Source organism: Andrographis paniculata, unplaced genomic scaffold, assembly GCF_009805555.1.
Source record: "Andrographis paniculata isolate CXL003 unplaced genomic scaffold, ASM980555v1 Contig66END, whole genome shotgun sequence".
Lineage (NCBI taxonomy): Eukaryota > Viridiplantae > Streptophyta > Magnoliopsida > Lamiales > Acanthaceae > Andrographis > Andrographis paniculata.
In genome coordinates this window covers 1,653,248-1,667,945 of record NW_026137602.1, presented here as the reverse complement: position 1 = coordinate 1,667,945, position 14,698 = coordinate 1,653,248, and the positions used below count along the sequence as shown (strand labels likewise).

Below are 14,698 nucleotides of genomic sequence, written 5' to 3'. Positions count from 1 at the left end.
TATATATATATATATAAGAAAATCAAATTATGAAATTTTGCAATCTTTAAAAACAATGGCAGAAAAATTGAAGTGCATAATTTTATCAAATATAACTAATGATTGTATACTATTAATATTATTTCATTATATATACGTATAACTTTTTCTCATCGTGAACTAACGGCAAAAATCTTAGCGGTTTTCTCATGAGGGGTTGGGTCATAGGTTTGAAGAATACAAAACCCTTTATTATTTGTAGATCCGAATCTGACAGCGCTAATGAACTAAAATTAAATTTAATTAACTTTATTTTATTATCGCAATAATTTCAAAATCCTGAGCTTAGGGTTTAATTCGGGATAAGTTCCAACAATTGGGATCAGGGCGATTGCGTGATGAATTATTGAAATATTTTATTTGATCGATTGGATGGATGATGCAGTTCAATTAAATATTCAAAATGTTGAATTTAATTCTGATTTTTTTATTTTTTATTTTTATTTTTTATGATTCTTGGGTGTTGACCTAGGGAGGAAAATATGTTTTCTATCGAGTGGAAGCAACTGATCAACTGAGCTTGGATAAACAAGCTGCTCTGGCTAATCCTTAAAGTAAGATAGGTGGCCTGGAATGGTTCTGTGTCATAATTAAATCATCTCATTTTTAATCAAGCTTAATTAATGAGGTTTTAATTGGGACAAATTACCTGCAATTACATGACTATGCATTACATTCTAATGAATTATTCATTAAATTATAAAGTACATACAATTATATATATATATATATATATTATATAAATCGAATAGGCGTGGCGTGGTCATTTATGTGGTCCACATTAATTAAGGTATTATAATTTATTTTTTTATTTTTTATTTTTCTGTAAGTTATTGTGTATATATCTCATTCATTAATAGCTTTTGAATTATAAAAATTAATCTAATGGATTATATTAATTTAGGGGTATGATAGTAATTTACTTATAAATAATTTATGTAATTGTCTTCTTCTTTCATATATTTTTTTTTTTCCGTTGCTATTCTTGTCTTCCTTTTGTAATTTCAACGCCACACAAAAAAAGAAGCATAATTTTTCAACAAAATTTTGAATAAGATCGATAAACACGAGTAAAATTTATCTGCCATTATTCCAACTTCAATAAATTCCTCAAAAAGCGACAGAGACATCGAATAAATAAAAATTACAGATATTTCATCTCATTCGCTCAACAACCTGATTATTTCATAGTTTTTCAAAATCCGTAGAACAACCAAATATCAAAATCTCGTTTGCTCTATTAAAAATTTGAATAATATACATTAGCGATTATTATTATATCAAAATATATAAATTACAGTTAATTAATATAAATTAGCATCTAGAATTTAACATTTACGTATGCATAGGAAACATTCTATACTATATTATATAACTTGATACAAAACTCAGCATTTCTTAAAATGTGTGATAGCATTTTAATACTCAATGACAACATATTGTTTGACGTCTTTCAACATCTGATATAAACATGATCAATTGATTGTCATACAACAAAATTAACAAAATTTAATAATTTTTATTATGAGTATGCACATAATAGGAATTTGTAGTCTGGATTAAGATACATAAAAATTTCAGCATCTATTATTGTATAAAAATATTTATATTATTGTTAATTAAAAAAAATTAGCATCTCGTTCAATTGAATTTAGCATTTGCGTGTGCATGAGAGAACATTTCATATTATGTTATATACTACTTGATACAACAATCAACATTTTCTAAGATGTGTGACGACATTTTATTATTCAATAGACAATATATTGTTTGATATTTTTCAACATCTAATATAAACATGGTTAATTGATTGACATACAATAGAATTAACAAAACCAGATGTTGTTTACACTTTATAGTGTACATATGCATATAATAGGGGTTTGTAGTTAGGTTTAAGATACATAAAAAATTCAGCATTTATTGTTGCATAAAAAATACTCAGAGTATTGTTATTTAAAGTAAATCATCATTTTGTTTAATTGATTTCAGCATTTATGTGTATGTGAAATAACATTTTATACCATATTATTCAGAACGACATCAATTGTCGACACATACTTTTTCAATACTCTTCCAATCACTATCACTACCCTTCTTCCACCATCGCCGCCGCCCTCCGCTCAATCCTCCCATACTACTTGAACGCAAATTACCACTCACCATCGCATTGCTCAACACCAACGATCCACCATCCACCATCAATGACTTTTCACCCATCAACGAAGACCACACACACTCCCGGAGAATGGAGATCACCGCCAGGACAGCGTCGATGGCGATGGTGGCGGCGTAGACAACAACAGTGGCAGTGACGGCGGCATAAACGACAACAGTGACGTAAACCACATCGTAAAGGAATAATAAATGATTACCCTAAAAAAGTCTGAATTAGATAAATTACTTTACATAAAAAGTCAATTTTACACTTATTTAATCTACACCATTAATTTTATATCAAATTTAATTAATGAATGAAATTAAATCAGCACCATGCTGATTGCACTCCCATCAGCGGTGGATCCACATCCGTATATATAAACATATATATTTGGAATAATATGTGTGACAATCAGATAAAATAGCATTTGTACGTATGCTTATTTTTATTCATTTATTTTGGAATCAATAAATATGTCTTAATCTCTACACCAATTTTGACATTATGATTAGATTAATTTATTTATTTAATCAATTGTTTGGGTCGAGATTGACGTTCAATTTATATATATGCATTCGATTAGATGATTGCATAATTTATTAATTAATGTGCGAATGTTACTGTATTTGCAATTAAATTTAATACGTGCATAATTTATTTATTTATACATTAGTGCTGATTTTATAAAATCGGATTCATTATGAACTATTTTAATTTCCAATTAATTATGGGTTACAACACATGTGTTTTCCACAGTACGCATTTGTGCAAATTCGACTATAATTATTTGGTGTATTAATTTATAGTCTATTTGAGTGTCATATTTTTTCCGGTGTAATTCCGCTGCATTTAGTATTTTTTTGGACTACTTGATTATTTTAATAAGTCCATAAATTAATTGATGTTGTTATAACTTTTATCCAATATGACATACATGTCAGTTTCTTTAAGGTGAATTTAATTAGCAATAAATAATATAATATATTTTATGAATTGATTGACACAGTTACGTTGCCAAAGCATCCCCTACTGTGTAGATCAATTTATTTTATATATTAGAAAGGTATGTAATTTATAAAGATGCTGATTTACCTGAAGACAAGTAAGCGATTAAGTAGTTACGTGCATGTTTAGTGACATTGAATGTGGTGATGATAATTTGGTTATTTGTGTGTGAATAATAGATCTGTCCAAAGATAAAATGTTGTTTGATACACTACTTTATTGTCAAACATTTAATTGTAAAACAAGTTTATCACTAACGAGTCTGTAATTTGTCCAAAGACAATTGCTGATGTTGCTCGATAACTTGTGATAAGATTACTAATTTATTTTATAAATTCATATACAGAGTATTCAGTAGCTTATAGACATGTATATTCAGTTGCTAATAAGCATTCTTTATTTTTTATGGAATCAGACTTGTATACATTGAACGTGATTCTGATTATAATTTATTTTAAAAAAATTATAAATTCATTAATAATGTTTTCTGCGTTTTGACGGTGAAAATCAAGTATTTAAAGTTGCCAAAGTAATCTCTATTAGATGAGATTTTTACTTGATAACGTAAGTGTTTATGTGTATTTTAATTCATGTGATTATTCTTCGGCCCAAAGAAAGTTGGTAATTGACAGAATGAAATATACATCTGCGATAATATGTATGAGATGATTATATGAATTTAACTTATGTGAATAGTGAATCAGTTCAAAGATTGATTACTGTTTGACATTACTTATTGTCCATATATGATTATTGCAACATGACGACTGCTAGCAATCAATGTTATTGATCCAAATATTGATAATTGATGTTGCACTTATTCCTCGTAACTATATTAAGCTTTTGATTTTGGAATGCCTTTTTTTGGAACATAACCTTAAGCAACGATTTCAATGTTTTGAATGGAAGGTGAGCACAAATATTCATTAGCACATTTAAGCTTTTCTTTGATTGACATGATAAGTACTTTTATTTTCATCTTCCAATATGAGTAATTTGCTCCTTGTAATAGTGGAGGTTAAGTAATAGATTTTCATCCTTTAACATCATATATAACCTCTATTCGGGAGTATTTTGAAAAGTTGGATCTGATACAATTGACGGTCCAAAAAAATATTAACGCCAGAATTAACTAAAGTAGATCTGAGAAATAATAAAATATTTGCATGCAGTGGAATTAAATCAAACGAAAATGATAAATGTGAGCTCGGATCAATCTTCCATGTGTTTTTTGGATGACCGATGTTCAACAGTGAAACATAGGTCATAATTTTTAAAACAAAATCAACACAAAATTTATTTAGTTAGTTCGTCCACCAATATGACCTACGCTTGAAAGGTTCCAACACAGGTCATTCCGCTATAATCAAGAATAGGATTTGAGAAAACTACAAGCGTAATAATCTCCAATTAATAGCAACATGAACACCAACAACTATGCAACGTAATACACGAATTACCCATTGCAGCGTCGATGTACTCCTTTAAGGCACAATAACAAGGCCTCGAAGTCAAGGTATCTGTTCTATTCTTGGACAATTCAATGATTATCTTCCTTCTCCTCCTTACTGATCTCCTCTAGCCGTGGACAAGACCAAACGATCATCGTTAAAATTTACCAAACATTTTGTAGAAGAACTTTATTAACTTATGAAACTTTTATCCAATAAAATCATGTTCTAAAATAACCTAAAAGATTTTAAAGGATTATCACTATCAATGCATGGGTTTCTCACTCAGATTTCTGTCAAAGAAAGAAGAGGTTTTCACTCCAAAAATAGGCTATTCTCTCTCAAAGCATGGAAGAAAAATTCACTACAAAACTCTCAAATCATTCCTTCATTTAGTGGGTATCATATATGTCGCCAAATCTTTTCAAATTTCCTTCAAAACCCTATCCATTAACATCTTAACAAATTTAAAAATACACATTTTTATTCAAAATATATCAATTAGATCATAACACAATAACGTTACATATGATCACATCATCAAATTTGAAATTATCAAAATCTTTGACTTTATTGCCCAGATAGACAAGTCGTCTAAGAATCCTATTCATAACTATCCAGACATTTAAATCATACCGGAATGAGAATACATGTGACATCAAAACAAAACAAAACAAATGCCAACAATTACTTAATAGTAGCAATGCTATTTTTTTTTTTTTTAATTGTAACAATGTTTGTTTGCTTGATCATGAAATAATTTTGTATATTTACTCGTTTACCTCAATAACATCAAAAAAAAAAAAAAAAAAAAATGTCAGTCCAACATTCATATACTAAATTAGTTAATATTTAATATATATATATATATATAGTGACGAAACTAGCACCTAAATCTCGAGGGGGCAAAATGTTATAATTTATTTAATATTTAACTAATAAATTTAAATAAATAATAATGACAGAATTATATATGAATTTAGATAGTTTTAGAGGGGCAAATTGTATATAAATATATAAAAATTAATATTTTTAATACCAAAAAAATTATAAAAAAATTGGCTTGGGGTCAATTGACCCCCCAAATCCAGTGTAGTTCCGTCCCTGTATATATATATATATATATATTGAGAGAGAAATGTTACTATGTTGAAACTATGTTTCGAGAAGTTTTGTTATATTGGTATTATATTAATATAAATAATGTATTGCATATTTTTATATCATATTTTGTTAGTTATTATACGATGTTTTGTTAACACTATATTGAATTTAAAAAATACTATAATCATACATATATATCTGCAAAAATTTTTGTGGCTTATTTTGCACTTTGAATGTTGTTCTGTCACACGATCAAATACCATCGTAATGGAGTATTAATCCACTTTCTTACAAAATACATTTTATCTTTCAGATCTCTCTACTCTCTCTGAAGAACACATACCAAAAAAACAAACAATAACCATCTTCATTAAACACAAATACATTTATAATTACATAGTAATCATAATAGTTCACCACGGCGAACTAGCTACATGTAGTTCGAATGCTATATATATATATATATATGCATTATCGTCATACCTACTACATTACATGGTTTATTAATTATAAATTAATAAAATTTATTGGTTGTGTAGGTGATTAGAGAAAGAATTAGTCCTCTTTACAAAGCGTCCTTTCATCCGCGGTCTTTTCTCCGCGTTTAATTTCCTAACTTGGTACCTAATCTTCTTTGAGAAGAGTCTCATCCTCTTCTTTTCTCGATACCTTAGCACCCTCGCCTCTCTTTCGCTTTGTCCATCATTTCTCTTACCCTTATAACAATCTCCTCCCATACATTCCACCTGAAAGTAGTAAATATAATCCGAAAAAATTGAATATGAAACTGAAATTCTGTGTTTCAATCATAAGAATACGTATACATATTTATCTTCTATATAAGACAAGAATCCCACAAATCTATTTTAACAGTATAGTTTTAAGAAACCTATTGATTGATCGGGCTACGTACCATGAAGGCGTCGAGGTCGAAATGAGGGCGTACACCGTTCTCCCACGGACAACCTTGGCTCGCCCAAGCATCGATAACTTGTTCGTAATTGAGCCTCAAAAGCATTCTTGTTTTAACTTGCGACCCATTATGATCATTATTTTCTTTGTCTATATTAGTCTCCTCCTCCTCCTCAATGGCGATTATCTTTTTCTCCGCCTCCTCCGAACATGCATTATAGTCGAATTCCCAACTTAGCTCATCTATTTCGTCGAGCTTTGGAATTTCGAAAGGGCTGGGGGCGCCTACTTCTTCATTGTCGTCCTCGACCTTAACCCTCTTTGCATCGAAACCCTTCTCACCATTGTCACTTGCTAATAAATCCCCAAATCTGTCGCTACCACCCAATAGCTCCGCCAGATTGCCGATCTCCGGCGGGTCAAAGAAAGGGTCGACATGGAGATCCCAATCGGGAACCCGGTGGAGGAGGTGGTCATCTTTCTCCTCCGGGAGGAACTCCTCCGCGTTGATCTCCGGCACCAGCGGGATTGCTTGGTAGTCAAACGACGGCGGCGGCGGGAACTTGGAGGCCGGCCGCCGCTGGGTCCTGGCCTTCTTAGAAAACCCTCGGTGCCATGACGAGCCGCCGCCGGAGTCTCCGCCGCAGACCTTAAACGACGCCGTCGACAGCCGCACGCGGTGGTGCCGGCCGGCGAGCTGGTTCGCCGAGTGTACGGACCTGTCGCATGCCTGGCAGAGGAAGGCGTCGTCCGCCGCGCAGAACCACCGCGCCCTCTTCAGCAAGCAGTTGTCGCAGGGCCGCGCCGTCCGGCCGCCGACGGCGCCGGCGTCCGCCACCATGCTGCTTTCCGGGACATCCATGGCCGCCGCCGCCGGCGAGTGGTGTCCGAGAGAATTTGAAAGAGAAGAAAGAAACAGTCCAAGTTGGTTGAAATGAAATAAAATTAGAGAGAGCAAAAGTTGATTAATTAATAATGCTATGTCCCCCGCACCACACTAGAAAGAATTGAGCTTTCCCGTCGCTATTTAGGGTTTTGCAGTGTGGGCCATGAAAGAGTTCTAATCTATGATCTGATTGGACGAGACGCCATGGAAGAGTTCTAATCTGTGATCTGATTGGGCGAGACGCCATGGATGATCTTGAAGAGCATGCCGTGATTGGCTGAGGGTCGTAATTAGGGATTCCTCTGGCAGGGTGGGGTGGGGGTGGGGGTGGGGTCATTCCCTTTGCAAGAATGTGAGAGAAACTGACATGAATAATGATGGCTCGAGTTTGAGACAGCTAGGCGGCTTGCTTTATTCATTAAGGGTTCGTTTAATTGTATAGAGAATAGAATCTAAACAATTAAATGATACTCTAGTATGTAGTTCAGTAGAAGTAGAATGTTACAATTTGGAAAAATTTGTGACAATAATACTCGCTCCACCGTATCAACCTATCCATTTTTTCATTTTAGTTTATTCTATTACAAAATATCTATTTGTTGGTTTAGTAATAGTATTTATCTAATATTACAAATACTTTTACAAATTACAATATATTACACAAATGTCATTACCTTTATATCACACAATACTAATAAGATTATTTTAGTCATTTCTACCTTATTCCTACTACATTCCAATATAGTACGAATATTTTTAAAACCCCGTGCAAAAAGCAAACAAATACATAGTTATAGGACGAAGAGATTATTATTATTGTTCATAAATCATAAAGTCATGTGCATAGTCTAAAACGGATAAAAATAAACAATAAAATAATAAACAAAATAAATAATATTTCAACATACAAATCAAAATGGATTTGTTTGGTAAATGAAATAATTCGGTTGAAAAATACTAGTCCCTCTGTTTTAACAATCTATTCATTTTTTCTATTTTGATCAATCACATAACAAAATATTCATTTCTTTATTCAGTAACTGTATTAACTACATAACAGTACTTTTATCATAGCTAGTTTAGTCCTTTTTTTTTTATTTTATTTCTATTACATCTCAATATTATACTAATATTCCTAAAATTTCGTGTAAAAAATAAACAGATAAATACATTAAGGCACAAATGGAGTATAATAAATAAAGATAAAAATGAATAAATTAGCAGGAGCCAATGTATTGAATAATTCCAGGTAAATATTGTTAGTCATTTTTTAATTTTTCTTTTAGTTTTGGGTTTAAACAATCATTTGGATATGATGTTTTATTAGACCAAATATTATATGTTTAGAGGTAATTACGAAAATTGAATAGCAGGAAAAAAAAAAAAAAAAAAAAAAAAAAAGAAATTATCACAAAAATCAGGGTGGGTTTGGTTGCAAGTTGAAATTCGAGTTGGGTTGAATTTTTGGGTTGGATTTCAATTTTTTTGAATTGAGATGTTTGAGTTGGTGTTGTTATAAGTTGGTTTTTATAATAATAATGTTGTGATGATTGATAATTAATTAGTTAAAGTAAAATGTATTGATTGATGTGATATTTTGAATAAAAAATAATAAATAAATTTAATTATAATAATAAAATTTATTATTCTCTAGAGATGAATTTTTATTTTTTATATAATATATATACATATTTAAATATTGTGACTGTAAAAAAATTCTATTCAAACGAAATGAATTTTATCTTTTCAACCGGATGTATCCAAAAATTTTGGTTGCATTTTTATAAATATAATATTATACCTTTTTACGATTTTTTAAGGAATAGAATATTATTTATTTCTACAAATGCAATTATCAATTTACACAATATCTATATAGATTAATTTTTACATTTATAAAATAATTTTACAATAAGATGGTACCCATTGTACATAAGATGAAATTAGATCGAGCACAAAATGTACTTAGCTGCTAATATTGTTCATACAAAATAATTTCGAGAGTCAAATACTACAACATATGATACACACGCTGAAATTAAAAACATCAAGCAACCAAAAATACATATATAGATGCACTCCAAACAGTACCTCCCGACATCAATCCATATCACGTCTCTCCCACATATTGTGTGCCATCGTATCTCTAAATTCCGAGTGAGCTTCAATGTCCTCTCCATTCGGACGAGGAGTAGGAAGATTATGAACATTCGAAGATTCAGAATTACCTTCCATAACAAGATCCTCCTCAAGCACGTACACCTCATCTATATATTCATTGTAGGGCAATATGATATTGTGAATGGTTGCACATGAAAAAACTAGCTGAACTTGCCTCGGAAAATGTAATTAAGCATAGGTCCACGCAAGATTGCAAATCGGCGGCAACCAAAGGCTCGCTCGACAATATTCCTTAACTATGCATGGCAATAATTAAAGAGCTCTTGCGGTCCTGTTGAACTACCGCCGACCCCCCAGTAGCTTTGCAAATGGTACCTATGTTGTCGGTAGGGGGTAAAAAATTTAGGTGCATTACGGTACCCTGAATCAGCAAGGTGGTACTTTCCTGAAAGATGAGAACTGCAATATAAGTAAATAAGTCGTACACTGATCAAAATTTCATATCCTAAAATAATGACTGCAATTTCACAACCTAGTGGAGGAAAGGGAAAATCTTGTAACACATTGATAGCATAGGCGAGAACCCTCGCATCATGCGCGCTCCCTTCGAACCCAACAAGCACATACACAAAATGAAGATCAAAATCAACAACTGCCGTACAATTTTGCATTGGGTCACCTTTTCGCCCTCGAAAGCGGGGTTGTTCCGAGGCAGGAACACATGCATCAATGAGGGTGCCGTTGATCGCACCAACACAATCCTGCATTATGGGGCGACTAGTAATTTAGGACATAACAATTAAAAAATGTCTTACAAGCGTATAAGAGCAAGAAAAAACCTTGAAGTAGGGGTAAAATTTCGTTAATGATGTAGTCTTCGAATGCATATGAGTGGGATTGCCTGGACGAATAAAATGTACTCCAATCTGGATTACGGCACGTCCAACCATATCCACATGGCAAAACATTGTTTCTGTTGAATGTTGGAAGCGCTCTGCAGTGACTCACATCCGCGTCAAATAGCCGACCGCATACAAAAATATTGCAATTAACTCGTATGGGGTAAGCCGTTGATCCGGGCTTTCATAAAATAAATGGGGTGCTACCATTTCAGTGAGATTGGTGAAAGTAGACTTACTTACATTTAGGAGATTTTTTATTCTCACCGGATGACCGTTGAGCAGGTCGTTAACAAAGTCCTGCCCTAATAGCAACAAATTGTAGCATGGCATAGGTCTTATGAATGAAGTTAAACGTAATGTTGTGGTCGCCCCCATTGTAAAAAGTGCTGCACCATCTTCTTCGTCCATCTCCCGTTGCTCTTGGTGTTGCGCAAGAAGCTCCTCAATCGTGCACGACTGTGGGACATTCTAGTTTGACAACAAGTTAAGATACGTTAGCACAATACTAAATATGACAAGATCATATCTTATTTGAATCACAATAAAACAATAATATCTCTGCTATACCAATCAATACAATCAATCAAATGATAGGTAAAAAAAAAAAAACCCTAAGTTCGAGACAAAATCACGTGAGATTCGTCTTTATTTGACAACAATAAGTGAAAAACGTAATAGTGGCGGCACAAACACGAGTTCTACCATACAAACGAACTCGCCGATAGACCCGTATACTAGCTAGAAATAAAAGACATAAACTATTGAACTAGCATCGTAGCAATAATAAGAAACGGGTAGGGCATTCGCAATAAGTCCAAGGCTACGGTACGTCTAGTTATCGGACCCACTCTTCTTGCATCTCACGACTAAAGGACAAGAATCATTCATGTCGGGTGGGACTAGGCTTCTATGTGCAGTATAGATATTCCGCACAGAGAGACCCGAAATAGAGTTCAATACGGCAATGCAGCGGTGGAGAGTGTCATCCTGAGCTTCCTCACGTTTACTACATCCACTGCAGAACATCTCAAAACCCTCCCGCAGAGTCTCTCGAACCACAGACGTTATCTCTTCATTTGTACCTCATCCTCCTCGACGTAGGGGATGTGGATGAGAAAATTCACCCTCGGGGGACTCCCTGGTGGAGATGTTTCAATTGTCGCCCCATCAATACTCATCCCCTCTTCATCACCACCTTCCGATGTGTTGTCCAAATTTTTGGTGGCCATACGAACATATGTGGTCTGATGAGCTTGCCTTCTTGCGAACGCACCCAATGAGCTATAACTATTTCCAGTAGCAATGTACCTTCACCACAGTTCATCACATTGATTGTAGAAAGAGAAGCCATGCGTTAACAAATTGGCATGCTTCGGATGTTGCTACAAAGAAGAGGAGCACAACATAGTTAATAAAAATAAGAATACACCTTAAAGTAAATTATCTCATTGAAATTATTATGTAGTTGAGATCTTACCTTTTTCCATTCCTCCAAAAGCATCGGATCACCAGTAACAACCCCCTGTTCAGCATCCCAACCTAACCCAGTTTGCTTATTTCATAGCTCAGTTACGAGGCGGTAGACTTCTCGTAGACGGATGTACTTACCCTGGAGTTGATATAGTTGATAAGGTTGGCATGTTTCTTGGGCAAACTCGTGGGCGATTTGCCCCCAAGCAGCCTTTGTGAAATCCTTACCGACTAGGTGCCCAACCTGAAAGAGTGAGTAGAAGATCAACACTAGTATAACCTCAAACTCCTCTGTCCATCGTGCATTGTCGGCCCTACACTTGGTTGATTCTCTACGGCGAGACATTTAATGATTACGATATGAGTCGATGAAGTGCTTTTCGCATTGAGCCAACAAAATCAATGCGCAAGCACCAATGTACTACAATAGATTACCATTCAAGATTGGTATGCAATGCACCCACACCGAGATTATAGTGCCATATAATTTAATGGAAATTTACTATTTATAATCGCATTAAAATTTGTTTCCAATATCAGTCAAGAGTGTTTATGTGAAGGCATTACTTTACGTTGGCGCTTTTTGGATGGTGTAGGGTAGGAACTACCCGTCGAACTTTGTGCGTCCTTTACGTGCCGAATGTCCAGAGCAGTAGGACTGTTGTGAAATTTACCTACATTCATACAAGATTCTTAATGAAATTTAGGTGCTTGAAATAGTAATTGTGAACTTTTCTAGAACATGCTAAGTAAGGAGAAAAAAAAAGAAAAAAAAAAAAACAAAAAGGATACACACAGTCTGAGAACAAAGCATCACCAAATTAATATAAAAAAATGAAATTTAAGTGGTAAGCAACAATTTAAAGTGAGTTTTTAAAAAATCCATTACAATGTTATTAAACTCTATCATGAGTTTCAATGATTCTTAAGCAACAATTGGAAAATATATCATTCATATCATACATCTTCAAACATGTTATATGAAAATAATAACAGATTGACACAATATAAAAATATCCAGGAGAATTCTTATTAGAAATCACTAGCAGTAACAAAATTTACACATCTAAACACCAAAAAGTCTACCGTAAAGGACAACAATGTCGAAAAAATCGGAACAATTTTTTTTTTGTGAGTAAAATCGAAGTCCTATGAAAAAAATGATGCTTTCAATTTTTAATTTCTCATCCGTCTGAAAAATTGGGCGAAGAACACGATGTAGGAAGGATAAAGCAATAGGAAAGAAGGGAAGACGTTTAGGACAGAAAAAAAACAGAAGCTTAACCTTTCTCAACAATACTAAAAATTTTCGATGAAAAAAAAAATCAATCAGTTTGATGGGTAATTTCTCACCCGCCAAAAAATTGGGGAAGAACATGACGGGAGAAGTATAAAGCCAGAGGGAAGCAAATGAAGATGTTTAGGAAAGCTTGAAAAAGAAAATGAGAGGCTTACCCGCAGCACTGGGCTCCAGATCGCCGGTCCGCCCTTCACCATCTTTTCCTTCGTGATTTGGTGGGGAATCCATGGGAAACGGTGGGTTTTGTAACCAAGGAGAGAAGACATCTATGGAAAATAGAAAATTACAACAAACTGTAAACGTACAGACTGCAGCTGAAGAGATAGCGCACTGTAGGGTTTACGGACTTTGGCGATTGAGTGCACAATAAATATCATTTGACCTTGGCAGGATTTTATGCGGAAACAATATTGAACAGTGGAAAAATTGAAATAGAGTGTCAACCAAACAAACCCCAGATTTCTCATCTTTTTTTCTATTTCTCTCTCTATATATATAGATATAATATAGAAAAATAAAAATAGAAATGAGAAATCATTTATTCAAACACGGTGACTATCTGTGTATTGAAAAAAAAAAAAAAATTCATCATATTGCTGACACCATTTTGAATATAAATATACACTATTTCTTTTGATTTAGTTTAGAAAAATTCAGTTTGAATGTGGTATTAAAATAATGTATGATGTGATATTTTGTGAGAAAAAATTTTTTTTTTTCAGAAAACGTAGAGTCTAAATAATAAAATATTGGAGTTTGATAGTTAAAGAAACATACTATTGTGTTAATATAATGCAAAGATAACATATTAAGTAACATTATATTCCGTCCGTCAAGTTAGAAAGTATATACATATCTTTTTTGGGACGTATAATTACAAAGTAAATATTTTATTAAATACCTCATTTTTTTTTCACAAATACCCTTACTTTATATCACATCATTATTTTTACACTAAAAAACAATGACAAAAATGTCATTACACTACTTTTAACTACTTACTACAATTAAAATACTATTATTTCTTAAACACCGCGCCAAAAGTAAATGTTTATTTTATATGTGAACGGAAGGAGTATAACAATAATTTATGGGGAAAGTTACGGTGCTGAATTTGGAATCCGCACTTGTAAAATACAAAAACAATACATGTTTTTATTACAAACAACACATGTTGTATATAATAAAGGGATGTGCTATTTGTTCATAATTACATCGCGCGATGTATGAGAGTATGACATGTGCTAAAATTAAGTATTGTATATGCTGTGTGAGATTATATCGTGTGATGTTAAGTCATGTATTGTATTTGTATTATATTAACATATATTGTGTGATGTCTACGTA

General features: G+C 33.1%; 2 protein-coding genes across 2 annotated transcripts; both read right to left on the bottom strand.

Moving 5' to 3' along the window:
- Positions 1 to 6,107: 6,107 nt before the first annotated feature.
- Positions 6,108 to 7,672, bottom strand: LOC127262747 (zinc finger protein CONSTANS-LIKE 16). The gene is made up of 2 exons (XM_051291552.1): positions 6,674 to 7,672; positions 6,108 to 6,506 (listed from the first exon to the last, which is right to left on the bottom strand). The coding sequence occupies exons 1-2, from the start codon at positions 7,532 to 7,534 to the stop codon at positions 6,285 to 6,287; spliced, it is 1,083 nt and encodes a 360-aa protein (XP_051147509.1). The 5' UTR covers positions 7,535 to 7,672; the 3' UTR covers positions 6,108 to 6,284.
- A 3,642-nt stretch (positions 7,673 to 11,314) lies between these two features.
- LOC127263142 (uncharacterized) lies at positions 11,315 to 13,646 on the bottom strand. The gene is made up of 4 exons (XM_051292121.1): positions 13,507 to 13,646; positions 12,619 to 12,725; positions 12,059 to 12,295; positions 11,315 to 11,963 (listed from the first exon to the last, which is right to left on the bottom strand). The coding sequence occupies exons 1-3, from the start codon at positions 13,577 to 13,579 to the stop codon at positions 12,140 to 12,142; spliced, it is 336 nt and encodes a 111-aa protein (XP_051148078.1). The 5' UTR covers positions 13,580 to 13,646; the 3' UTR covers positions 11,315 to 11,963; positions 12,059 to 12,139.
- Between the last annotated feature and the right edge of the window lie 1,052 nt (positions 13,647 to 14,698).

Bases quoted from the DNA above. Each gene is read 5' to 3' on its own strand.
- LOC127262747 (XM_051291552.1), bottom strand. From the start codon at position 7,534: ATGGATGTCCCGGAAAGCAGCATGGTGGCGGACGCCGGCGCCGTCGGC. The intron at 6,507-6,673 runs GTACGTAGCCCG...TACTACTTTCAG, and splicing joins TCGACCTCGACGCCTTCATG to GTGGAATGTATGGGAGGAGA.
- LOC127263142 (XM_051292121.1), bottom strand. From the start codon at position 13,579: ATGGATTCCCCACCAAATCACGAAGGAAAAGATGGTGAAGGGCGGACC. The intron at 12,726-13,506 runs GTAAGCCTCTCA...GTATGAATGTAG, and splicing joins TCTGGAGCCCAGTGCTGCGG to GTAAATTTCACAACAGTCCT. The intron at 12,296-12,618 runs GTAATGCCTTCA...TCACTCTTTCAG, and splicing joins CCAAAAAGCGCCAACGTAAA to GTTGGGCACCTAGTCGGTAA.